At 45.2% G+C, this 25,049-nt stretch overlaps 7 protein-coding genes across 7 annotated transcripts; 3 read left to right on the forward strand and 4 right to left on the reverse strand.

Annotated features, from left to right (window-relative positions):
- Nucleotides 1-687: 687 nt before the first annotated feature.
- Nucleotides 688-1,616, forward strand: IAQ61_011150 (uncharacterized protein; the record flags this gene model as incomplete). The annotated part of the gene is made up of 2 exons (XM_066099067.1): nt 688-894; nt 1,026-1,616. 2 exons carry the CDS (start codon nt 688-690, stop codon nt 1,614-1,616), a joined length of 798 nt encoding a protein of 265 aa, XP_065950586.1.
- Nucleotides 1,617-1,714: 98 nt separating this feature from the next.
- Nucleotides 1,715-3,488, reverse strand: IAQ61_011151 (uncharacterized protein; the record flags this gene model as incomplete). Its single annotated transcript, XM_066099068.1, has 3 exons — nt 1,715-2,778; nt 2,909-3,208; nt 3,266-3,488. 3 exons carry the CDS (start codon nt 3,486-3,488, stop codon nt 1,715-1,717), a joined length of 1,587 nt encoding a protein of 528 aa, XP_065950587.1.
- Nucleotides 3,489-10,654: 7,166 nt separating this feature from the next.
- Nucleotides 10,655-11,968, forward strand: IAQ61_011152 (uncharacterized protein; the record flags this gene model as incomplete). The annotated part of the gene is made up of 1 exon (XM_003843652.1): nt 10,655-11,968. One exon carries the CDS (start codon nt 10,655-10,657, stop codon nt 11,966-11,968), a length of 1,314 nt encoding a protein of 437 aa, XP_003843700.1.
- Nucleotides 11,969-12,389: 421 nt separating this feature from the next.
- Nucleotides 12,390-14,571, forward strand: IAQ61_011153 (uncharacterized protein; the record flags this gene model as incomplete). Its single annotated transcript, XM_003843653.2, has 5 exons — nt 12,390-12,479; nt 12,602-12,905; nt 12,959-13,299; nt 13,366-13,508; nt 13,566-14,571. Coding segments are annotated over 5 exons (1,884 nt in total), but the record flags the coding sequence as incomplete, so codon positions are not given.
- Nucleotides 14,572-14,847: 276 nt separating this feature from the next.
- Nucleotides 14,848-16,257, reverse strand: IAQ61_011154 (uncharacterized protein; the record flags this gene model as incomplete). The annotated part of the gene is made up of 1 exon (XM_003843654.2): nt 14,848-16,257. One exon carries the CDS (start codon nt 16,255-16,257, stop codon nt 14,848-14,850), a length of 1,410 nt encoding a protein of 469 aa, XP_003843702.2.
- Nucleotides 16,258-18,379: 2,122 nt separating this feature from the next.
- IAQ61_011155 (uncharacterized protein) lies at nt 18,380-19,843 on the reverse strand (the record flags this gene model as incomplete). The annotated part of the gene is made up of 1 exon (XM_003843656.1): nt 18,380-19,843. The coding sequence occupies one exon, from the start codon at nt 19,841-19,843 to the stop codon at nt 18,380-18,382; it is 1,464 nt and encodes a 487-aa protein (XP_003843704.1).
- Nucleotides 19,844-20,445: 602 nt separating this feature from the next.
- On the reverse strand, nt 20,446-24,864 carry IAQ61_011156 (uncharacterized protein; the record flags this gene model as incomplete). The annotated part of the gene is made up of 1 exon (XM_003843657.2): nt 20,446-24,864. One exon carries the CDS (start codon nt 24,862-24,864, stop codon nt 20,446-20,448), a length of 4,419 nt encoding a protein of 1,472 aa, XP_003843705.2.
- Nucleotides 24,865-25,049: the final 185 nt, after the last annotated feature.

Below are 25,049 nucleotides of genomic sequence, written 5' to 3' on the forward strand. Positions count from 1 at the left end.
TGTACAGGCGTTGTGGGCTTCACGACATGACGAGTTCATCACTCTCACTCGGTGCTAGATTTGCAACACATTGCTCTTTTAGACGCATAACATACATAGTACTACATACAATAGGCCTCTCAACAGCGCCGGCCTTCAACGGCGGTTCGGACTCCGTTTGAGATCCACACGGACATGGAAGAAATGTATGTATTGAGCGGGCCAAAAGCCCGCAACCTTGACTCGTCATGCAAGACATGCCATCCTGCTTGCGACACGACCTAGACATGTCAAAGGGGTATAGCCCAACGTAAAGAATTACCGTGCATGTACATGAATGACTAACACCAGGGGCAGATGGTCGCCCTCGATCGACCATCTGTTCACCACTCCTGCCTGATCTTCTTTTGACCTAGCTCGACTCCTCTCCAATCCGCCTGAGATCCACATGGACATGCAAAAAAGAAACACTGTGTGGGCCGAAACCCTGCAACGTTGATTCGTCATGGAAGACAGGCATCACACTACCAACACGATTCAGACATCCTAACCGGCATATCCTAACGTATAGAAAAATCTTGCATGTAGGAGAGATGCCAGAGACAGATTGTCGCCATCAATCGGACATCAGTTTCACCACTCCTGATCTCTTAAATAGATAGCTTCATCACTCTCTTCTCTCCCCTTATCAAAGTCTTTCCCTCCAAGATGGCAGCCACACAACACACCTTTTCGCCATGTTGTCTCAAAAGCTTTGCTTGGAGTGGCACGCCCGCCGGCCATGAATCTACTCTCGCGGAGAACTCCACCTACATCACCGGCTCCAGCACCGATGCCGCAATCCTCTTCATCCACGATGCTCTTGGCTGGCGGTTCAAGAATGCCAGACTACTTGCTGACCATATTGCAAAAGAAGTGATACTCCCCCAAACTCTCACTTCTACTTTCTTCCTCCCTGGGCTCTTCATCCAGACCATTGCATTTTCTGCAGCATTGACATGACAAGTGTGAAGAAAAATAAACTTGATTAGTAACATAGCCTTCAGGCAAACGTAACCGTTTACATACCCGACTTCTTCGGCGGCGAAACCCTTGACCCAACAGCCATCCTGGAAGAGCGCTTCGCCGACATCGACATGGCCGGCTTCCGCGAGCGCAACGATCGGGCTATCCGAGAAAAGGAAATCTTTGCCTGTGCTACTGCGTTACGCTCTCAGCACGGGTACTCCAAAATCGGCACTGTCGGATACTGCTATGGTGGCTGGGGCGTCCTTCGACTAGCCTCTCGTATCAATGGCCGCCCGCCCGTCGTCGATGCAGCAGTCGTTGCGCACCCGTCGTGGATCACCAACGAAGACTGGGATCATGTCGAGGCACCGATCATGGTACTGGCTCCAGAAATCGATTCCCAGTTTTCCGAGGAGATGAAGGCATATGCTTTCCAGAAGATGGTGGTGCAGAAGAAGAGCGTGCCGTTTGAGTATGTGCATTTGCCTGGCGTACAACATGGCTGTCTGTCCAAGGGACGTGAACGGTTGGAAGGCGAGAAGGAGGCCATGGCCAAAGGTAAAGATAGGGCTGTTACCTGGTTTGCCGAGTGGTTGAGTAGGCGTGAAAAGAGGGAATCTCCACCATGAAGGATGGAAGCGGGTGACGGGAGACATGCAAAATTTCTATTGTAATGTTGTAGTTTTGAATTCTGATAGAGAAGCATCCAACAGTCGAGCACGGCCATCTACACCGTTCTGAACACGGGGTAGAGATCGGCAACCTCCATCGGTACAATGCCAAAACTAACATAGGAATCAATGTTCTCTGGCTCCAGGGCGACAAAAGCCAAGCCCGCATTCTTCTGCGCACTGCTGACCCAGAAGCTGCCCTTGGGTAGACTGACTTTTTGGACCAGTGTCTGTGTAGTGACGGTATTGAGGATAGTACCTTCGTAGTAGGAGGATGCGAGGCTGCTAGAGGTGATGTTGTAGACTTCCACCTGACCCTCAAATCCCTCGTCTAGCGTTTCGACCTCGAGGCCCGAGACGCGCAGACGATCAGCTAGATCAGACCATGCGCGCGGGATGATATAGGCTTCTGGCCGTGTGCGCGTGAGATTTGCCATGGCGGGCGTAGCACTGCTGAATTCTACCGGTAATTGCACCACCTCGCCGTTGCGTCGATCGACCATGGTATACGTGCGATTCGCAGAGGTCGTGTAGTCGGTGACCACAATGTCCTCTTTACTCTGCTCCCAGTCGTCAATAGCGTCTTCAATCGTCTTTTGCACATTGGCAGCTTGGTCCCGCGCTGTGTTCAACACCCCGAGGATCATGCGCAGACCCGCATACGTTCGGCGTTTGAACGACTGGCTTGCAATGCCTATGCCGCGAGTTTCGGTGAGAAAGGTGACACACTGTGTCAAGCCCATGGCATTCCGCCCAATCTTCGCGTCCGTACCGGCTTCGTCCAAGATGGGCGTTCCATTCGTCCGCGACGCCGTCACGTACGGCTCACCCCTCAAGCCCGCGCTTTCCAGACTCTCCTGAATAGCAGGTGCAAATACTGTCTCACTCAGTCTCCGAATGTCTGGGTGGATGTTGAGATTCTTTGCTGCGCTGAACATGCCGTCTGCCGCGTTGCTGTAGTCACGGGCGTATCGGGTACCGGCGCCATATTCATGCAAGTCAACTGCGATGTTGGGCGCGTAGGATGAAAACCAGGCCTTGATATCACGGGTCTGTTGGCGGAAAAGCTTTGTGTGATCTCTGTTTGGGTCGAAATTGGTTGCCAAAGCACGTTGAAAGTCTGCAAGTTGTGTGTGAGTCGCTGGATTGCATGTTTGTTCTCGATCTTGAGTGCGGCAGGTATATGCAAATTCTACAGCATAGGGAATCAGGCTGTCTTTGAAATGATGGAATAACTCATAAAAACTTACAAGCATTTCCATCGGGATTGTACCGTGGTAGGACAAGAACATCCATCTTCTCCAGGAATCCCAATGCCCACCCAGGATCTTGATCCATAGCGCCGAGAAGCGCGAGCGTCGCTTCATCGCCAGCTGGCTCATTGCCGTGGACGGAAGCTTGAATCCATACTCTCAGCTTATGGGAGGTGCTGTTCCCCGTAGTGGACAAGTACACATAAGGGAATGCTTCTCCCTCTTCGCTCACAAAAGGCGCCACGTCGTACTTTGCCCATGTCGGATTCTTCTCTGCAATGTTGCGCAGGAAGTCATCTAGGTGTAGATCAGTCTCTTGCACGATTCCCAATCGAATGGATACTCCAGACTTACTGAGCTGGGAAGGCGACGTGACACCCTCCGTCCCAAATAGCCAACCAGGGGTCAAGGTAGCATTCGTCCGAAATGCAGGACTATGTAGCGTGACATTGGGCTCCGGAAACGCCGTCTTCTCTACAAGCTGCGAGTCAAAGTTGATGGCGACGTGGTTTTCACCGTACTGAGACTTTGCTAATACGGTTACTGCGAAGAGCACTGTGCTCCATGGATGAACCATTTTTCCTTCTCAGACTCGGTAGGCGTACGCAGATGACAACACCCATTGCCGACCCCAAGCCATTGTTAACGCTTTATACGACTCGGCTTGACCCCCATTTTCAATCGATAACGGTACGTCAGTGTCAGTTAGTTGCGGTTGGGCCAAGAGTCGCGTACTTGGCGATCGTTGCTCCTGCCTCTTCTGGTAATGCTGGGGACGGTCAATTGCAGGTCTAGTTGATGGGTTTTTATCGGATATACGGTGGCTGCGGGTCGGCCAAAGCTTGGTGTTTGTCATGCGTGGTGAGTGACGAATCGTGGGAATGGAGGCTTGCGTTGATTGACATGGACGCGGCTCAGTACCGGCCGGTAAATAGTTTAGCTTCTGTTCCTGAGAAACAGATTTGTCGTACGCTTCCTCGTCCAGTCGTGAGAATCGTCCTTGCTGCCAGAGTTGTGCTTGCATGCAGGTAATCATGGCTGAAGAATTCCTTAAGCCAAGCAAAGGGCTGATCATGCAGTGCAAAGCAGAGCAGATCAATTCAGCGCAGAATCTGGACGCGCGCGATTCGAAATGTCTCGAGATACGAGAAGTTGCGATAACATTGTGCACGGTATCAAGACCATGCATAGGTACTGTATCCATGTACCGGTGGTGGCATGTCATATGACCATGGGTTTAGCGTTGGGCGACTTGGGCTTTACTCCAAGTGGTTAGAATATCCCTATAGGTTCAAGTCCACGTCACAGCGGCAAATTTTTATAGTTATATAAACTAGCCTATAGTTAAGTATAAATTAGGGTAATTTAAGCAAGTAAACGCAGTTTTTATTACTATCTTTTTTAAACGTGTTCTAAACCTGTTCTTAATAATATATAGGCGTTCCTAAATACTATACTAGAGTTTAGTATAGTAGTACTAGATAATATATCTAAACTAGATAGTAATATTAGAGATAAATTTAGGTAACTATATAAAGTACTAGAGGAGGATAGTAGTAGTAGTATTAAGGAAGTAAGTAAAAGTAAATAGAACAAGTTTAGAATAGGTTAGTAATATATTATAGGGGTATAATATATACCTTACTTATAGTAATAGTTAAGGACTACTACTTACACTAGTAATTATTAAGTATATAGCTATTCTCCTAGTATACCCTTAATTATATAGCTAAGGGTATAGGTATATAATACTAGTTTAGTAATATAAAGATAGCTCTTACCTAATAAGAGAAGAGGTGCTTATACAGGCTATATAGGTAACACGTTAAGAACACGTTCTTAAATTATTCTAATTCTAGTAGGTATAATACTCCTGCTAGTCTATCTATCTTAATAGGCCTATAACTTTACTATTCTTTAATAGCTAGCTAGCAAGCTAGTATAAATACTAATACTCTAGGGTAAAAGTGTATAAGTATCTTAAGAATATATTATAAACGTGTTCTTATTATATTATTAATAATATATTATATAATTAGATCTAAACCTTAAAAAGTGTAGTACCTAAGAAAATTCTATAAAGAGAACTATAAATAAGAAGCTATTATTATAGCCTTATTAAGCGCTTCTCTTTAAGGATTTATAAGGACTACTAGGTATCTTATTATCCTATAATAAGGACTATAGTAAATTAGGTAGGGAGTGAAACTTAAACATGTTTAAAACGTGTTAATAACAAGTTAGTAAATTATAGAATAGGCTTAACTATATATTAGCTGTTAGAACTATAGCCTAATATCTACTACTAGGAAAAAATATTATTTTAGTTAGGTACTACTAGAGGTAGACTCTATATATCTACAAGGTCTTCTAACTAGGGAGATATTAAATCTTTCTAGTAGTCCTGCTTTATATTCTATAGTTAAGCTATAGTTAAGCTAGATAAAGAAGTGTGGTAGGCATATTATAACCTATTCCTAACACGTTCCTAATATATTCTAGGCGTTAATTATCTATAAGGGCAAGGATCTCTATTTAAAATCCTATATAAAGTTACCTTCTAAGTAATTATACTAATAGATATAGTAGTAATACCTTTTTTTACTATTATTTCTTTTAGTATATATATATATATACCTCCTCCTCCCTTAACACTATCTAATAGTAATATTAAGGAAGTAGTAAAGGTGTTATAGCCTATGCTTACTCTATAGCTTATATAATATAAGTTATTTATAACCTGTTACAAACATGTTCCTAACTTATTATAGCCTAGTTCCTAAACTTAACCTAGCTCTAAACCTATCTCTAACTTAAAGGTTTCTATTCTATTAAAGAAATATATATTAGCTTTATAAATAAAGATAAAATCTTATATATTATAAAGCGTGAAAAGCTTCTATAGTTCCTATTTAAGAGTAGCCTTAGAGGAGTATACTATAAGTAGAGGATAAAGTATTAGGATCCTAAAACTATACGTGGTATAAGAGAATAGGTTTAGAACACGTTGCTAATATATTACTATAGGCGTATATATAGCAAATCTTTATATTAAGCTTAAGTAACTTAATTATTTACCTTTTTAAAGAGTAGGTATTAATTCTATTAGATTAAGACACATTCTAGATAGATATATTATATAAGAGGTTATATAGGGCATAGGTAGAGATTCTAATAGTAATCTTCTACCTATAGGAAAAGAAGCGTACGCATTAAGAATAGGTTTATAACACGTTTCTAACATGTTATAGTTATTACACTTAGCTAAATTATTATAGATAAGGATATAACTAAGATATATTAAGTTACTATTACTAACTTCTTTTAGAAGTGTAAAGCACTTATAAAAAGATAAGTGTTATAGAGGCATATTTACTTATAAGGATTCTATAGGACTACTATTAATATGTATAATAAGTAGATAATAGGCAAGTTTTATAGCGCACTATAACATATTTATAATATGTTTCTAACTTATTTCTAGGACTTAGGCGCTATCTCTAGTTAATTAATCCCTATAAGTATAACTAGCGCTAGCAACTTTAATCTTATATAAGATTTTATTAAGTATATCTATAAAGAAGTATTTATAAAGTATATAAAAGAGAGCTAGATAATACTACCTCTTTATATCTAAGTGAATTACTACAGGTATTAATAGTAGAGGAATACTTTTAGCTTGCTAACCTCCTCTTATATAAGTAAATATATTCTAAACCTATTCTAAATATATTCCTAACTTATTCTTATATAATTAGAACACAAACCCTTTAAAGATACCTAAAACTAGGCAATCTATAAGAAAAACCTAATAATTGCTACTAGGATTATGTAATGCTATAGTAAAATATTAAAAGAGGTATAGGAAAAACTAGAATCTTATTTAAATATAGCTAAGCAAGCAGGCTAGAAAGGATATAAAACTAGTAAGTATATAAGTATTCTTAAGGCCACTTAGAAGTAAGTTTATAACCTATTCTTAACCTATTAGAATTATATAAGTAATATTATATAGTGCACACTAGATAGATCTATAGGATATAAAAGAGTTTAAAGCCTAGAGCAAGTTTAGAATACGCTATAACTATAGAACTCCTAATAGGCTTAAGCAAAGGTACCTTAAAAAGCTTTAGAGGGGAGAAAGTAAGTCTTACGCTAGCGTTATATATATTTGCTAATTAAAACATGTTTAGAATGTGTTTAGAACGCGTCCTATAATAATAATAATACTCTAGATAATAATAAAGCAAGTCTTGCTATATCTAACTTAACTAGATATATCTTAGTCCTAATAAGAAATAAAAGAGCACGCTTAAAAGCCTAAAGCTAGAGGGCAAGTAGTAGAGTGGTATTAGAAAGAAGTTTACTAGCCCCTTTTCTATCTTCTCTACTACTAGGCTCTTCTCCTCTACTAATAGTAACCTAAAGGTATGCTTCGCGAAACACGTTTATAATATATTCCTAACTTATTATTAGTCTATAACTATAAACTTTATAATAAAAGGCTCTTCTTAGTAATTAGGCTCTAAAGGAGAGAAAAGAAAAGCTAGAGATAGATAAGGAAGAACTTGTATAGAAAAAGGCACTATTTAAATTACAAAAGGCACAGTTTAAACTTAAGAAAGAGATAGCTACTTTTTATATAAGGTAGGGTTAGTCTATAAATATAGTAACTAGTTCCTAACTAGTTCTTAATATATTCTAGTCTATTATATAAGTATATATAAGTAGATAAATATATATTCTTTCTTCTTCTCTTTCTTCTTCTTTCTTCTTACACTCTATAAGAACTTTTTATATTTAAGAGTTTAATACTATTTTACTATTTATCTTTCCTAATATTATTAGATATAACTAGTTAATATAGTCTATAAAGATCTTTTAAAGTTAGTATATAATAGAATACGTTAGGAACATGTTATAAACTTGTTCTAACACTAAGTAGGATTTATACTAGCAATATATTAAGCTTAAGTTACTTCTATCTAATACTAGGGCATTCTCTCCTATAATATCCTACCTAAATAATAGGTGTATAGTATTTCCTAGCAAGCTTTTCTACTAGGCTATTTAGGCTAGATTAGGGGTATAGGAACTTTATAGAGTATATATACATGCAAGTTAGAACACGTTTATAATATATTAATAACTATTTTAGTGTTGCTTCTCTAATAGAGGCAATCTTATCTACTATCTTAAGAGGTATTATCCTAAGGTTTAAATAGCCCTAGTAAACTATAGCAGAACTATAATACAAGGCATTACAGAAGCAAGGATCTTCTATAGGAGCTTAATAGTAAATACTTAAGAACGTGTTCTAAACACGTTAATAATACGTTCTCTACTAGTAGAGTAGACTATACTAAGTGCCTCCTCTAAGGTTTAAGAACCCTCTAAGATAGCTAGTCTATAACAAGAAGTAGTAGCTAGAGTAGAGGCTAAAGAGGAAGTAGAGAGTAAAGAAGAGGAGTAAATAGTTGCTCCCCTTTACACTATAAATAATATTTAGTAAAAGTAGTAAAAAGGAGATATAAGTCTAGTCTCTTAAAATATATTTAGAATATATTAATAATATATTATAGCTAGACACCTATAAATACTAGATTCTTCTTTAATCTAAGGGACTACTAGAGCTTTATAATACCTATAAAAGTTAAAAGAAAAAGTTATATACTATTAAAGGACCCTATAAAAGTAAATAGTACTTTACTTTTAGTAGATAGAAAAAAAAAGAGAAGAGTAGAGAGTTTATTTTAGTAATTACTACTACCCCTTTAGGTTATATGCTATTATATATTATTTATTAGAACCTATTCTTAACACGTTCTTAATATATTCCTACTTGTTACTATTATTATCTCTCTCCCCCTCTCTAGTATCTTCTCTATCCTCCCTATCCTCCCTAGGCTCTACAAAAGCATACCACAAGTAGAACTAGGTAGCATTCTAGCAGGAATTAGTAAGGTCTACACTAGTATTAAAGTAATAGTCTTAAAATATATTAGGAATAGGTTAATAATATATTATAAATAACTTACTATAGCTAGGATAATTATAAGTATAGATAGTATAAGGAACCTAATAACCTTAAATCCTTAGTAGGGTAGATATAGTAACAAAGTTAAGCTATAATAAGTTAGTAACATGTTTTTAACAGGTTCTTACAGGCTATACCTTATTACTATTATAGCTACTATAAGTCTTCTTCTAAATTATATTTAGGAGGGTATTAGTATTTATAGGGGGGCCTATAGTAGCTGCTAGCTAGGCTTAGAGAACTTCTATAAAATATATTAGTAACAAGTTTTAAATATATTCTAAATAACTTATAGTAAGGAGTATTCTAGTAATTATATATAACCTTTATATAGAAGTCTATATATATTAGTATAATAAGTTAAGAATAGGTTAATAATATATTTACTCTTTACCTTGCAGACCTCTATTATAGAGGGCTAGCTAGTCTTCTTAACCTTACTAACCTTATAGTAGGCTATATTAAGCCTATAATCTTTTTTAGTATAGGTATATAAAGTGCCCCTAGTACCTAGAATAGCCTAAGAATATTAGAACCTGTTTAGAATATATTTAGAACCTATTCTTACTCTATATAAGGTGCCCTTATTATTAATCTTAGTATAGTAGTAGCGCTCTCTACTCTCTATTTTAACTACCCTATTAGGGCTAACTATAGGCTATACCCTAATATTATCTAGGACGTGGCTAAGGGCAAGGTACTATTAATAGTGCTTCTATAACCTATTAAGAATATATTCTAAACACGTTTTAATCTACTTATATAGGATAAGAGGGATACGTTAGTAATAGGTATAGTGGCAGTAGCTTGTAGTGTTACTAGTATAGAATATATTTAGAATAGGTTTAGAATACATTATAAAATCTTATAGTATAATATTTAGTTAACCTTACTTAGCTAGCTAGTAGAGCTTGGCATAGCCTAACCCTATGCTAAATACGAGTTCACGCAGCGCTAATTCCATGGTCATATGAACTGCGCCCTCCATGTACCGGTAGTAGATAGGCATCTAAAGCGGGGCACAGGAGGTTGCCAACGCCACGAACCGCCACGGACCACGGCACTCTACAGTACTATGTACGACAGTACGTCTATCTGTCTACTACATAGTACTATCTATAAATCATGACTTCCACCACCATATACCATTCGCCAATAATCCCCAGATACAAAGCGGGAAGCCATTGGGCTTTACACTATCAATCACGTGACATGTCGACCCCCTACATAGGTACCTACCTATCGACGTCAAAATACAGTTTCCATGTTGGCCCGAATCTAGATACGACAACTGCGACCACTGGAGAATCATGGAAAGCGCTGTTCCATGTTCCTCATGTGATTTTCCAGTCTTCTCTGAACTGAGTACACCTTCGTCTTCTCTGAACTGAGTACACCTTCGTCTTCTACCTGTTCATGATCGCAGTGCCAATAGACCGAAAATCCGCTTCGCGACAATGGTTCGCCGACGAGCTAACCCCATTTGGAACCCCTGCCAGGGTAGATCACCTTCTCAGTACCCCGGATTCCAGGTCACTCAAACATGGTAGATATGCGGAGAAACCGAGATCAGCTCGAGCAGCCTAATGGATAAAGTGCTCTCGTGATGTTGATTTGCCAATTAGCCATAACCCTACGCTCAACCCAGCATATATTAAGCACGGCAGTGTGTCCGGCGCCCATGGCAGCAGAATCCAAGAGCAATCATGCGGTTTTTCGCCAGGTTTTTCGCTGGTTGGACATTATTATCTTCTTCTGTTGCAGCGCTATCAGTCAAATCAGTCAATACCTACAACATAACCAATGATGTCGAGGGTAGCGTTCGACTAAACGGTCTTTCTTTCCAACAGCATGCTCTGACTACATTCGGCAACCATCAGTATGTAGCCTTCTACAAAACAGTGACCGGCTATGGGAAACATCATGTCAATCTGGGTCGCCGCCAGATTTCGCCCACCTTCGGCGAATGGCAGTCTTTCGCCTTCACAGACTACGTGCAACAAACACTGGACGAACACAATACCATCAGCATGGGGATTAGTGGTGACGGCAGAATACATTTGAGTTTCGATCACCATGATGTAGCACTCAATTACCGTGTCAGCAATGCTGGTATTGCAAAAACTGTGCCCAAAGACTGGTCTGCAAGCACCTTTGGTGGATCGGTTGTGCATAGTCTGCCTGGCTCGACAGGCCCCTTCACACCGCTGACATACCCACGCTTTGAACGCCTCGACAGTGGTGATCTGCTCATGGAGTTCCGTATTGGGCAATCTGGAGCAGGCGACTCGTATATTCATCACTACTCTTCCACCACAGGACAATGGAGCAATACGGGTAAATATCTCCAAGGACAGGACAACAATGCTTACATCAACGGGATCTCCAACCAGGGTGGCAAGCTTTTCGTTTCCTGGACCGTTCGCGAAACTCCGGATGCGAAAACCAACCACGACTTCTACTTTGCTTACTCGCAAGACGATGGAGTCACCTGGAGGCAATCCAATGGACGGACCGTAGCAAAGCCGATAACGCCATCCACAGCAGGAATCAAAATTTATTCAATTCCACAAAACAGTCAGATCATTAACCAGGAGGCCCAATGTGCGGACCAGAAAGGTCGCTTTCACGCCCTGATGCGTGATAACAGCACAGGAGTTGCACGCTTCTACCACTACATGCGTACCCCAGAAGGACAGTTCACAAAGACTGCCATGAACCTACCAGGGCTGTCAACACCACCTTATCTCGCATATCGAGGCAAAATTGCTGCTACAGATGACAATGTTATTGCAATCATACCGGATGCCCCAGCGTCAACGGTGCAAATATGGGCCTCGACAGCATCCGGAGCTTATACGAATTGGACCAAGCTTGCTGAAATTCCTAACATGGCTGGTGAGCCATTGGTCGATGAAGAAAGGTTAGACAAGTATGGAATCTTGAGTCTGTTTGTCAGACAGGGTGGCCCGTTTGGTACTAGGAAGGTTCAGGTTTGGGATTTTGGGCTCGATATGTAGAAAACGAACTCACCCTTGGAACGCGAAATCTCATTGTATGCCTGTTCCCTTGCAAAAGTCTTTATATTCTCGATTATCAGCCATCTTGCATAACAAACAGTGCGTGGATCGTCATGTCTCTCACAAGCAGCGAGCGGAGCAAGTCTCGGGGAAATTGTGATTCGCGGCCAAGCAGGCTGTCCACATCATTGGACGCGCAGCAATACCCAGGTTTCGTAGTAACTGAAGGCATAGTTTGATTTTACGATGATGTAACTAGTCGTCTACCTAACATCAGTGACTTTGCGGGGAAGTTTCAATGAAGTATCTGTAGATCGCATTCGCATCCACTTTATCTTGCGCAACGCATATCGATCTTGAAGCAAGTTTACAAGCAGGCCATTTGTACATGCATGAATGGTATCTTTCTGACTCTTTTAGCTGCAAACTAATTGGGTCATTTCTGGGCAAGTATGAAAATGTCGTCACTGTGGAGACAGTACATGAACGATTAGTCTTCCTGGTTGATTCGGTATCCCGGGTCCCAGCTATTTTCTTCTATCCTACATAAGGACCGTAATTCCGCCCCGACAACCGTTATCGTTCTATTGGCTTGCTTGAATGAAACACCATATGCAATTATATCTTTCCCAGTTTCTGGCGCTAGCTGGTCTTCTCGGCCTTGGAACAGCTCAGAGCCCACCAAGCAGTGCCTCCAGCTCAGAACAGGCTCCAGCACCAGCAAACGCCACTTCTGCTTCCTCCACTTCAGCTACTGCTACTGGAGATGGTGTATCAACATATTCGCAGAGCAATGTACCGACCGGAACACCACTGTCCGGCGACTATGGTACTGCATACCGTCCACAAGTGCACTTCTCACCCCCGATCGGATTCATGAACGATCCCAACGGGATGTTTGTTGATGCAAATGGCACATATCATCTATATTACCAGTGTTCGTCATTGTCCTCTTTTGTATTTGGAATCCCTGAAGCTAATGACTACCAGATAACCCAACCGCCAATGTTGCGGGCAATCAGCATTGGGGCCACGCAACAAGCGACGATCTTTATACCTGGACAAATCAGCCTATTGCTATCTTCCCAGGCGGGCCGACCGAGGGTGTATTTTCTGGATCAGCAGTTGTCGATGTGAACAACACCTCTGGCTTCTTCCCCAACCAGACCAATGGTGTAGTTGCCATGTACACCATCAATGTCCCTGAGAACCAGACCCAACACATTGCGTACTCATATGACAATGGAATATCTTTCATCAAGTACGAGGGTAATCCTGTGATTCGTCCTGGTGGGACCAACCCTACTCAATTTCGGGATCCCAAAGTAATTGTGAGTGAACTACGACCAATTAGAACGGACTGCAGGCCTTGGATTTTGCTGATATGAACATGACAGTGGTATGAGCCTACTCAAAGCTGGATCATGGTGATTGCGTATCCTGTTGACTTCGAAATTGGCATTTTCTCATCTCCAGATCTCCAATCGTGGAAAGCTGAGAGTAATTTCACTCTCTATGGCCTCACTGGGCTGCAATATGAGTAGGAGGACTTCACCGACAGATGAAGAAGTAGTTCGACACTAACAGGTCATGCTAGATGCCCCAACATGGTCGAGGTACGGGTCGAGGATCCCCCAGAGGGAGCGCCGGAGTCCATGTGGGTCATGTTAATTTCCATTAACCCTGGTGCTCCGCTTGGGGGTTCAATCACAGAATACTTCCTTGGCAGCTTCAACGGTACCCACTTTGAGGCTAGCGATTCGAGCGTGCGCCTCACAGACTTTGCAAAAGACAATTACGCAGGTCAATTCTTCTACGGCACTCCATCCTCCAATGACCAGATCACTATGAATTGGGCGAGTAATTGGCAGTATACAAACGTAGTCCCCACAGCAGGACGAGAAGTAGGCGATGGTTTCCGCAGTGTTATGACTGTGCCACGCGGCCACTACATCAAGAACCTTACGAGATTCGGACCCAGCCTTATATCGTATCCTTATAACATCATGTCAATTATGGAGTCTGAGCTAGCATTCAATAGCTCCCTGGGAAACGGGACAGTTCTCATCGATTACTCAACCGTGGAATCAGGCGCACTGTACTTTGAAGCGAACATTACCGGGCTTACTACCAGCGATTCCCTCGACGGTTCTCTCAACTTCACATTCTCGTCAGCTGGATCCGGAGAAGCCGTCTCTGGAGGAACTTTCCTATCCTCAGGGGATGTTTGGCTCGACAGGGGTCGTACCAATGGCTTTCAGAGTCCCTACTTTAATGAGAAATTCTCTGCCACGGGACTTTACAATGAGGCTGATGGAGCATGGAGATTATCCGGTATTATTGACCGCAGCATTATCGAACTATACCTCAACGGAGGCGAGATCAGTGCGACTAGTGTCTTCTTCCCCACACAAGCACTAGATACGATGATCCTGAGGGTAGCAGGTATCAACTCGACTGCTACCGCAAGCGTGGGGGTGTGGGCCCTGAAGGCAGCTTGGCTTGATCAGGCGAATGTCAACGGGACAGTGCATGGTAATGCCACAGATGGAGTCGATTCAGCCATGAAGAGAGACACACTTGGTGCTATGAGACCGTTCTAGATATAAGCACGCGTCTGAACACTTTGCTGCCAGTCAGCATAAAAAAAAGCAGAAGTGATGATGAGAATAATGAAAGACATCAATATCTAGATTGTTTGGATTTCATTATCATTAATTAGTACTATTGCTATCCTGGCATCCTTGCAGTCAACAGCCATAACATTCTGCCCTAGAGGATGTGGTATACAAACACCAATCCTACGATCTAGTGGCAGGTAAGGGTATATGCCATCCCGATAAGTGGGCCATGTGTACAGAAATCAAAAAAATGCAAAATTATAACGCTACTGCACTCATCATCTTCGTAAGAGAAGGAAATTTGCGTGCGCTCGGTACCATTTGCTTCGGACCACGCGCCAATTCCATCAAAGTATCTTGCATTCCTTGCAGCAGCGCCACTGCCGTAGCCTTGTCCCAATAGCTCTCATTGAAAGTGACACTTAGGTTAAGTTCGCCGTCCCAGATCCAAGTGTGAACCATCATCTGCATGGACAAGGTCTCAGCACCGAGCCAAAAGTCCTTGACTTCTACGAGCCCTTCTCCAACGTGCTTTGTGACTTGTTCGTTGACAACGCCCAAGTATGCGAAACGCGGCTGAAGCTGGTTGTCCGTCTCTCCCTTGGGTGGGTCCTGCCCATACAATGTCTCACCAAGGCGTTCGTGGAAAAGCCTTGATGACTGCAGGAACGGTGCGTAGCCTTTGGCATAGACAGGAGCAAGTTCAGTGTAGTAAGATCCGAAATTGGTCTTTGGTGAGACCTTGAGCTCAGTGGTAATGATGCTAGTGTAACTTGTTGGTGAGTGTTTTGGCGCCGTGCCTTCGGGGATGAGAACGCGCAGATTGGAGTGGAAGGAGGCCATGAAACTTCGGGATTCAGTAGTGGGCACAAGTTTGGCGACTGAATTGATGAGAGCAGAGTGCAACACCACGACCATGGCGAGCGATGCGACGGCGCAGCTAGAGACGACCAAGTTAGTATCGCTTCTGGAGAATTTAATGACGTGTCGTTTTGTGTATCCGGGTTTCGTAGACGAGATCTTTGGGGCCATGTCCAGGACTGGTCTGTGGGGTTTCAAGGCGTCTAAACGTTTCTTCACCGCAGCTTCGGCTTCCGGGGTAGATTTGTTGTTGATGCCTAGAGTGGCTTCCATACTTGGGGTCAAGTTCTTTGCACATCCACCAAAGACAAGGTTGGGGTCCATGTTGACTAGCGATTCTATCAGATGGTTCAGGCAGAAGATGGCACCTCGAGCGTCGACGCGATAGTGAGGAGACCAAATCAAAACATCGCCATTCTCGGGGAGGAAGTAACACTGCATCTGCTCATTTCTTGGGATGCGACCCAACAGTTCGTCTACTGATTTGTCTTCGACAACTGAAAAGGTGGCTGACACCCAAAGCGCGATCGATGTCGCGTCTCCAACGCGATATACATAGTTGCCGTTGTATGGAAAAGCCGCAATCTCAGGATGATTGTATCGAACTTGTTTCCATGCAGTTCGGAGATAGGCAGCAGGGTCTTCCACCGATGGATGAAATCCGAGCCTCGCGACGGCATTCTTAGCCCAGTTGTCGCGGCCCGCAGCTTTCGGGACGTTGCGAGTGAGGATGTTCATCTTCTCTAGGTAGCTCTGAGGACGCTCCCAGCGACCGGGCCGAGTTTCCTTCCAAGCCAGATCCTCCATTGCGAAGGCACCTAGGTGAATGAGGTGTTTGATGCAATGATTGATTGAAGTGAATGAGCCGTCGAGTGTGAAGTGATCGAAACGTTGAATGTGAATAAAGTGAATGAACCGTTGAGTATGAATGAACTGTGCTGGGTGGGAACTTGTACCAGATATATAATCCTACTGTTAAGCCTATATTTCAAACATACCTACTTCCTCGCAGGGCCACCGTGCAAGGTTCGGGCAGAAGCTCAGGCATTGCAACCCGCTTCTCCGTTTGTCGACACCAGCGAATGGACTAGCTGTGGCTGCATGCACATTGGGCGGATAAGTCATGTGCTGCAACTACAAAGTTCGCTCCGAGACCTTACCTACACCATGTTTCCACCACAAACCAGTTCCTGCAAACTTTAGGGTTCGGGTCCCTGTACACAGCAGTTGGCAGAGGTTGCATCAGGGCTTGGACCATATTGCTACTGAGACGCGCACAAGGAACCTTTGCTTTTGGCGGACAGCCAACACCTTCTAGCCGCGTCGAATTACGTAGATCTCCTGTCCATACTGGGAACTGCTGCTAAGCTCCCGCCTAGGTGAATCAACGTGAGAAGTAGCGCAAAGCTTCGCACGGACTGCCCCGGTAGCGAGAAACATGATGCAGGATTCCGGGCGGCCCGCTTACAGGAGAATTGAATCTTGATGGACATCGATCGGGCGCTCAGAATACCACAAAAGACTTGGATCGACGAAGGCAGCAGGTCCCTATGAGTAATGATGTCTCCCTGTAATTTTATCGCTCCCATACAGTCATAGAATCAGCCCACTGTCACTGCACAACTTGTCAGCAAAACCCAGGACATACTTACGCAATTGCCTATCAACTACTAATACACTCTGTCGGCGCGCTTCTAGCTTTCTATGGCATGCAGGGTGACGTACAACAGGCGCAACAATGGTCTGCGCGTAGTCTTGCAGCTACAGAGTGGCTAGCTGTAGTACATCCATCCACCGTTGTCAATGTCATTGAGCCTAGCCTGCTGGTCAATTCTCCATGTAAAATGCTGTTGTTGTTGAGCAGTTGTTGAGCAGTTGTTGTTTACTGACATTTGTGTGTACCTACACAGCATCGATAGGTAGAACAAGGTGCGCCAAGGAATGATGGATTTATCCTGCGATGGGGATGGTCTTGCACCTCACACTACCTCTATACTGATGCTCACTACCGGTAGTTATTGACGGTCTCCATGATCCAAAGATAGGAGTTCCAGCCAGCCAAGAGGTGCAAGTACGCTACCTATGATCCGCATCCAGCTTGCGAAATCAGATCGGTTGGAACTTGAAGAATCAGGATGGATCTGAAGGAAGCAGCCGTCGTCGCAGCCTCATCGCATCTAAGGGGACTAGCGGTCAAATTATACTTTGCATGACGTACCAGGCTTCTGGGATGGCAGAGCCTAAGAGCGGAAGCACTACCGTACCGTACGGTAAGCCACAGCCGCCCGATCGTGGGAGCCGCTCATCTTCAACGCCAATCTCAGACTGCGAGACCCTCATCGACCAAGCCTCGCGGATGGCGAGAAAGCAGTGTTGACGGAGTGTCCGGCCGCCCAATTTCTAGAGTCGGAGCTGCCTTTCAGAGCTGTGTCAGCCTAGCCTGTCCGCACGTAGATACAAAATGCAATGCTGAGCTTGTGCAGCGCTGCTGGTCCACGTGATCTTACCTGACTGGCAACATCTTCATGATGCGCAAAACGCATAGAAGACGACCGAGTAGAGGGATACCTATTTTTCTGTCTGGAAAGCATGCAGGGCAGTTGTAACTGAGTATCATCTCATAGCATCTGTTTTCAATACCCATCCTGATTAGTTTCGAAGACTTGTCTGTCAAAACGAGCTTCAGTGCTCCTCATGTTTCTTAGAGGGAAACTCGAATTCATGCTCTAGCTGGCTGTCACTCACTCAAATGACTCAACCACGAGCAGTTGCAGGACCCGCAACAGTGCCCATCCTCTCAAAAGGGAGCTAGCTAGCCACTGGTCTACATTGCCCTGTCATGCCATAACTAAAACGCATAAGCAACCCAACTTCTCCAGCCCGAGACGAAATAAAATATAACCACCTCATCAAACAACAATATCATAATTCATATTTCACTCGCGACACTCTCCAAAGCCGCCTTGAAAATCTCACACCCCTTGCTCAATTCCTCTTCCGTGATTGTGAGCGGTGGAATGAATCGGACAACGTCAAAGACCGATGTACTAAGCAATAACATATTCCTCTTTACACACTGCTGCACAACCTGCGGTGCAATCTGCGGTTGTGCTGTCTGCTTCGCATCCGTCGCTGCTGCAACGTTATCACTTTGAGATTGCAGTCGCGCATTCTTGAACTGCAGACCAACCATCAGCCCACTACCCCGGATGTCTTCGATCAAGTTGCCGGCCTTGGTTTTTGAACTCTTGAGTTCGTGCAGAAAGTCAAAAATTTGCTTTGAGCGCGCAGCAACATTGTCCAAAATCTTCTCGTCGCGGAAAGCCTGTATGGTTGCAGTTGCGGCAGCGCACGCCACAGGGTTGCCGGCATAGGTTCCACCCATTGATCCAGGCTTTTGAAGATCCATGAGCTTTTTATTACTCGCGATGCCGGAGAGCGGAAATCCATTCGCGATGCCCTTGGCGAAGATTAGGATGTCAGGCCGGACACCAGACTCCTCGACAAACCACATGTGTCCTGTACGCCCCATCCCAGATTGTACTTCATCCGCAATGAGCAGGATACCATGTTCGTCGCAGATCTTGCGGAGGCCGTGGAGGAAGGCGGGGGGTGCGGGGACATAACCGCCTTCGCCTAGTACTGGCTCGAGGATGATGGCGGCGGTGTCAGCAGGTGAGGTTTGTTGCTGGAGCGTGAGCTGCATCTGTAAGAGGGCGTAATTGACCAAATCTTTTGTGGGTGTGTCGACGGTTGCGCCAGGGAATTGGCTGTAATATGGGAATGCGCTGGCGAAGACTCCACCCATCAAGGGACCATGACCCTCGCCGTATATCGTCTTGGACCGCGTCATCGAGGCTGTGGCGTTTGTGCGGCCGTGGTACGAGCCCTGCATGACAATGATGTTAGGTTTCTTGGTCGCGGCGCGTGCAAGCTTCACGCCCGCTTCCACGGCTTCGGCGCCCGAGTTCCAGAAGAAGACCGTGTCGAGCGAGGGGTGGGGCAGGATGGGCAGAAGCTCTTGGAGAAGGGCGATTTGCGCGGAGCTGAAGCCAATGTTGACTTGGGCATGCGTAATCTTGCTGCATTGTGCGGCGGCTGCAGCGCTGACCTTTGGATGGCAGTGGCCCAGGTTTAGGACGCCAATGCCGGCGGTGAGATCCAGCAGCTTGACGCCTTTGTCGGTGGTGATATATGTGCCCTTTGCTTCCTCGAAGACATGCTTCGTGAGCCGACCAATGCCTTTTGCAATGTGCTGCTCGCCGAAAGCTGCCATGTCAATATCTGCACACGCTGGACGTGTACACGAAAATGGTCGTATCACGGTGTAGAGGGGTGGGGAGATGGTAGGCGCAAAGCTGCGCAGAGCAGACGACGATCCTCTTCGGAGCATCATGACAGTCGCAGTCGCATTCGTGGTTCGTTACTCGTTACTCGTTATGCCTTGGCCGTTATCCAGCAAATCCGAAGTTGGCAGAGGTATAATTATAGCAGAATCATTGAGGCGAAGGAAGAGAAGGGGAGGAGGGGAGGCTCTTCCCTGGTAGAACAAAAGTGGTGGAGGTTACTCTGGACTGACGTAGAAGTAGATAGGCATGGGCTAGGTCTTATCTCCGACTCTAAACGCCCTACACGCGGTAAACGACCACACGAGATGCCGTAGAGCGTATTTGCGTAATTCGGTCGTTTCCCTCCTCCTAACTAAGATGCGATACGCGGAGTGGAGAGTAAAGTGCATGAATTGGACATACTTTGGATAGACTTGAACAGACTAACATCCAAGCCTAAACATTCAAAATAGTGATCAGAGCATGCTTTGAAAAGTGGGCCTTGTGATTGAGACTGATTTCTACCCTGCCGAAGTCATTTAGAATTACGTGCAACATAGTCCGATCAACCCGATCATGCTGTACATACACCTAATCACACCTAATCACATATATGACGCCAACGATGGTTTACCTAGCCCCTAACGTTCGCTTTCCTTTGCTCAGATCAAGCCCACATGGCCTTGAATTTTGTGTCAAATTCCTCCTTCAGGGCCTTGAAAGCCTTAAGAACATTCAGCAAGCCCTCGCCCTCTTCCCAGGCAGGCGGATCTTGACCATCTGCAGCGTCCCACTCATCTTCGACTTCGGATTCGCTCTGCTCAGAGTCCTCATCTTCGTCATCCCACGACTCAGCAACCACTTTCTTGGCCTTCTTCTTCGGTTGGATGCTAAGCTCCTGCCGGGTAGGGCCCTTGTTGGTTGCAGAATTATTCGCTGCAGCCGTCTCTGTCGTTGAATCTGTTGGCAGCAATTTGTCTTCCCTATTCTCTTCCTCGTCGTCACCACCACCCCGAACTTCAATGAAGTCCAGATCAGACTCTGAGCCCAATCCAAGGAAATTCGAAAGACTGGTCGTTATCGTTGCTAACGTCATACTGAAATCATTTAACACAAACCAGACGTCTCCACGACGAATCTTGTTTGCTGTAATCAAGGCATTAACGTCACCATGCATGAAGAAATCATACAAGTATGCATTGAGTGGCAGTCCAGAGTCTTCAGGGTAGAGGCCAATGTGGGGTACGACAGCCTCCTCAAGGAAGACACCGGAACGAGCCGTTGTGCAAAGATCGTGAATAGACTCAAACCTGTCATCATAGCCCGAGAGAGCGACAAACGCAGAGCGAGCCTTTACCTTGCGACGCTGGCCCAGTGCAATCTTTGTGGGAGAAGATTCGCCACCAATCGTGACCTCAGTCAGCGGAAGCTCGTTATCAGGCTCCGTGGTCTGCTGATCCACGAAAGTACGGACATAAGCTGTGAAGATGTCAAGTGTCGTCTTATTGTGACGACGCAGGACGTTTGCAGCAGAGTCGGACATAGCGGGTAAGAAGACAATCGAGGGACTCTTCTTCACCACTTCCTGTACATACTCCTCATCCGCCTGTCGGCAGTGACGTCTTCCAAACAAATGAGCCATGATCAACATAAGTTCGCGCAGTACTTGGACTTTGTTGGTGTCGATTTTGGCGCACAGGTCATGGAGGTATCCATCCTTGAGCAGCGCATGGAAAGCAAATGACGAGTTCTCCGTGAAGTAGAGGTGGCTTACGCAACCAGCAAAGTTAAGGGGTACACCCTGCTCGTCCAGGAGATGTTGACGTCGAAGATATTCGATGGAGAATCGTAGGTGGTGTAGTACGGTCATCTTTGCATCATTCCCACCCAAATACAGTCGTGGCTGCGAAAGGAGCGCATTGATGCAACGTACAGCAAACTTTGAGTTCCCTGATGAGTGTAACAGTGTGAAGAGGCGCAGGACCAGCGTTGTTGTGATGGGAAAATGGCCGTTGAGATCAGGAAGCCTTGAGCTAATAAGCTTATGTACCTTGCTCAGTGATACGCCATGAAAGACGACATTTCCGAGCATGTCAAAACCTCGTCGACCAGCACGACCAGCAGCTTGTCGGAAGTTGAGTGCAGTCAAGAATACGGAATCACCGGAGAATACGACGGTCTTGCAAGGCATGTTGATACCCAGTGCAAGCGTACCGGTCGCAATCACAACTCGCAGGTAACCCTTGCGGAAGAGCATTTCAACGCAGTATCGGTATTTCCGGTTCAGACCAGCGTGATGGACACCAATACCGCGCATTAGACCCTCAATCAGCCACTCCTCACATCCACGGTAACGTAGCTCCTTCGCATGAACCGCGAATTCCTCCTGTGATAGCTTCTTATGATCCGCAAAGTGGAACCCTTCTAGAGGCTTGTTGGGGTCGAACGAGGCAAAGGCACTGACCTCGACATTGGCAGCTTCTCTCATCTGGTCTTGCTTCGTCATACCCTTGGAAGCTTCTCCACGGAGCCCTTGCTTCTCTCGTCTGGCCACCTCTTTCTTCCATTCCTCCCACTGTGCCAGCTTCTCCTTCCATTTAGGACTAGACTCCTTCCAGGTAGTCTCCGCATTTGTTAACTGCTTGAGCAAAGTCTGTAGCATCTTCTCGCAAATCGAACGATCATAGTTGAAGACGATACCAGGAAGTGCATCCTGCTGCTGCAGGTCAGCCAACAATGGCAATATGCTTGAGATGTCGTGGCTGATCTCCATGCCCAATTCATCGACTTCACCACTCTCATCAGACTCTTCTTCAGTTCCCATGATAGTATGGGCTGTAAATTTCTCAAGAGGCTTGCTGAGATCCTGGCGGACCGCTTCAAATGGAGACTTGTCGTCGGCCATCCATTTGGTGAGGAGTTCCTTGAGCGCGGCTTGCCACTTGATGATATCGGCCTTCTTGATGATGACAGGAAGAATTGCAGATGGATTGAGGGATTTGTCAACTGGGTACTCCGCGGTCTGGTGCTTTGTCATACTCTGCCAAAGAGTGAGACAGTCCCTAGCCTCAAGGGTCAAGTCGCTAGGCAGGCCACGGGTTCGGTTAAGCAAGCTAGCGACCGGGTGCAAGAATGCAAAGTCTGTATGCTCGTCCAGACCGAGTTGAGCAAAAGATCGTTGTGTGGGGAGTGGTAGATATGAAGCTGGATCGCGCTTAGTTGGTGGGGAATAGACAAACTTCCGTAGGTCCGAGTATCTGTGGGGGTGTTGAACCATGACCAGCTCATTCCCAGCAGCTTTCTGCGAGGCTGATAGCCAATCATTGAAAGCTTCTGCGTTTCCAACTGTAGCAGAAAGTGCAATAATTGGGCACGGTGCCATGAGCAATAGCTGCTCCCAAATAAGACCATCTTCAGCCTGTCCGATACAATGTACTTCATCAAAGATGATCCACTTGACTCTCTCTGACCAGTTTTTAGCGTTGCTAGGGGCGAGCAGCATGATCTGTAGTATGTGAGGAACCGTCACCAAGATCTGACAACCAGTGGGGTTGTTGATGCGGTAGTCGCGGGTATGGATGCCCCAAACGGATTGACTATACTTGTAATTCTTGGAGAATCGAGCTTGGATTTCAGCGGCGATCTGGTTTACCAGCGCCTTGGTGGGCGCAACGTACACCAATACATCGTCATTGTTTGCCTCCAGGACCTGCTTCATTGCGTAAAACGAGATGAATGTCTTACCCGCCGAGGTCGGTGCAATAACAAGGAGGCTGCGACGAGCATCAATTTCATCAAGAACACGCCGCTGCCACGCGTCGGGCTCAAAAGCCACGCGAGGATCCGGAGCTGAATCGATCGTCCGGTCAAAATACGGTCCGCAGTGGAGAAGTTGGAACTCCTCTGGCGAAAGAGTCAATGTAAGATCTGAGGCCATTGTCTCATCCAGAACAAACTTGAAAGGGAGCTTGCGATCGCCTTGCTCCGGTGGTATATCCAGGGTAGGTAAATGAAGGCGTTCTACGGTAGCTTTGAGACATCTAGCGATCGTCCCACTGACACTAGGGAAGCTGCAAAGAGTGCGGGCCGTATCGAAGAGCAGGGCCGCAACGTACACGCCTTTCTCTTTGTTTCCGTCGCGACAAAATCGAATCCACATCTCCAACAAGACGTTGAGCATGTACATGCGCACTTCTGGTCCGAGAGTCTGACGTTTAGCCGCACTATTCAGATTTGCAAGATACTGCCTCGCCTTGTTATATCTTGATGGTAAGTCAACCTGCTTCTCGAGGCCATCGCAAAATACGCTCCATGCTTGATATAGCTGCTTTGCACTCTCTTCGTCTTTCCGCTTCGAACTTGCCGCAATGTCAGCCAGCATGGCTTGCTTGTTAGCATTAATGTTCTTGACACTCTGCTTCTGCTGTTGCTTAGGCTTTTTGTTCTCAATGCTCTGTCCTGGGGCTGTAGGCTTTGCCTTGTCGCCAAGTGTTATAGTTTCCGGGTCAAGCACTTTACCAACGGCATTTGTCAGACTAGCAGCGTACGACGTCATTTCTGCCATGAAGAATTGGTTTCGACGGAGGGCCTTCTTCGCCATTTTGGGATCCTTCTCTTGTATGACCCTTTGTTTTTGACTCAAAGATCGCTGATTGTGCCAATGAGTTACCTCGCGGAAGACTTGTGCAGTTGTTGTATCTGTTTTCCCTCCTGATCGAGACACTTCCAGTTTGATAGGTCGTAAATGCTCATCAAATACACTGTTTGTGAATGGAAGCACAGCATATGTGGAGTCCTCATCGTGCGATTGGTCATTTGACGCTGGATTCAGATGCAACCCAACTGCGGGTCCGTTCGACAATTCTTGACCGTAAAGAGCAGCCGTTGCCTTCTTCAAGGTGTCTAGAAGCTCGCTTGACTCTACTGATGGATCCTGAGCGCAGAGCGCCAAAAGCCGTCCATCAATCAGATCCGCCAGGTCGCATTCAGGATGACCTGAGAAGGCATCTGACCAAGCAGGGCTGCCAATAAACTTCCGGGCTTCGTGACAGAATTCAAGAATGAAAGCGCTAATCTCTTCGGGCATTTCTTGAGTTGCGATGGCTCGGTCCGATAAAGGAAGCTCCGAAAGCAATGCTGTGTGCTGCAACAAGGCGGGAGTAAGATTGTTACTGCTTGAGGACGCAAGTTGCGAGGCGACTAGAACAGTGAGATATTCGCGCTCGGTCAGCAACCGATCGCAGGACTCGCGGATGGTTTGTAGATAGCCAC

Source organism: Plenodomus lingam (genome assembly GCF_022343315.1).
Source record: "Plenodomus lingam strain CAN1 chromosome Unknown scaffold_20, whole genome shotgun sequence".
Taxonomy (NCBI): Eukaryota; Fungi; Ascomycota; class Dothideomycetes; order Pleosporales; family Leptosphaeriaceae; genus Plenodomus; species Plenodomus lingam.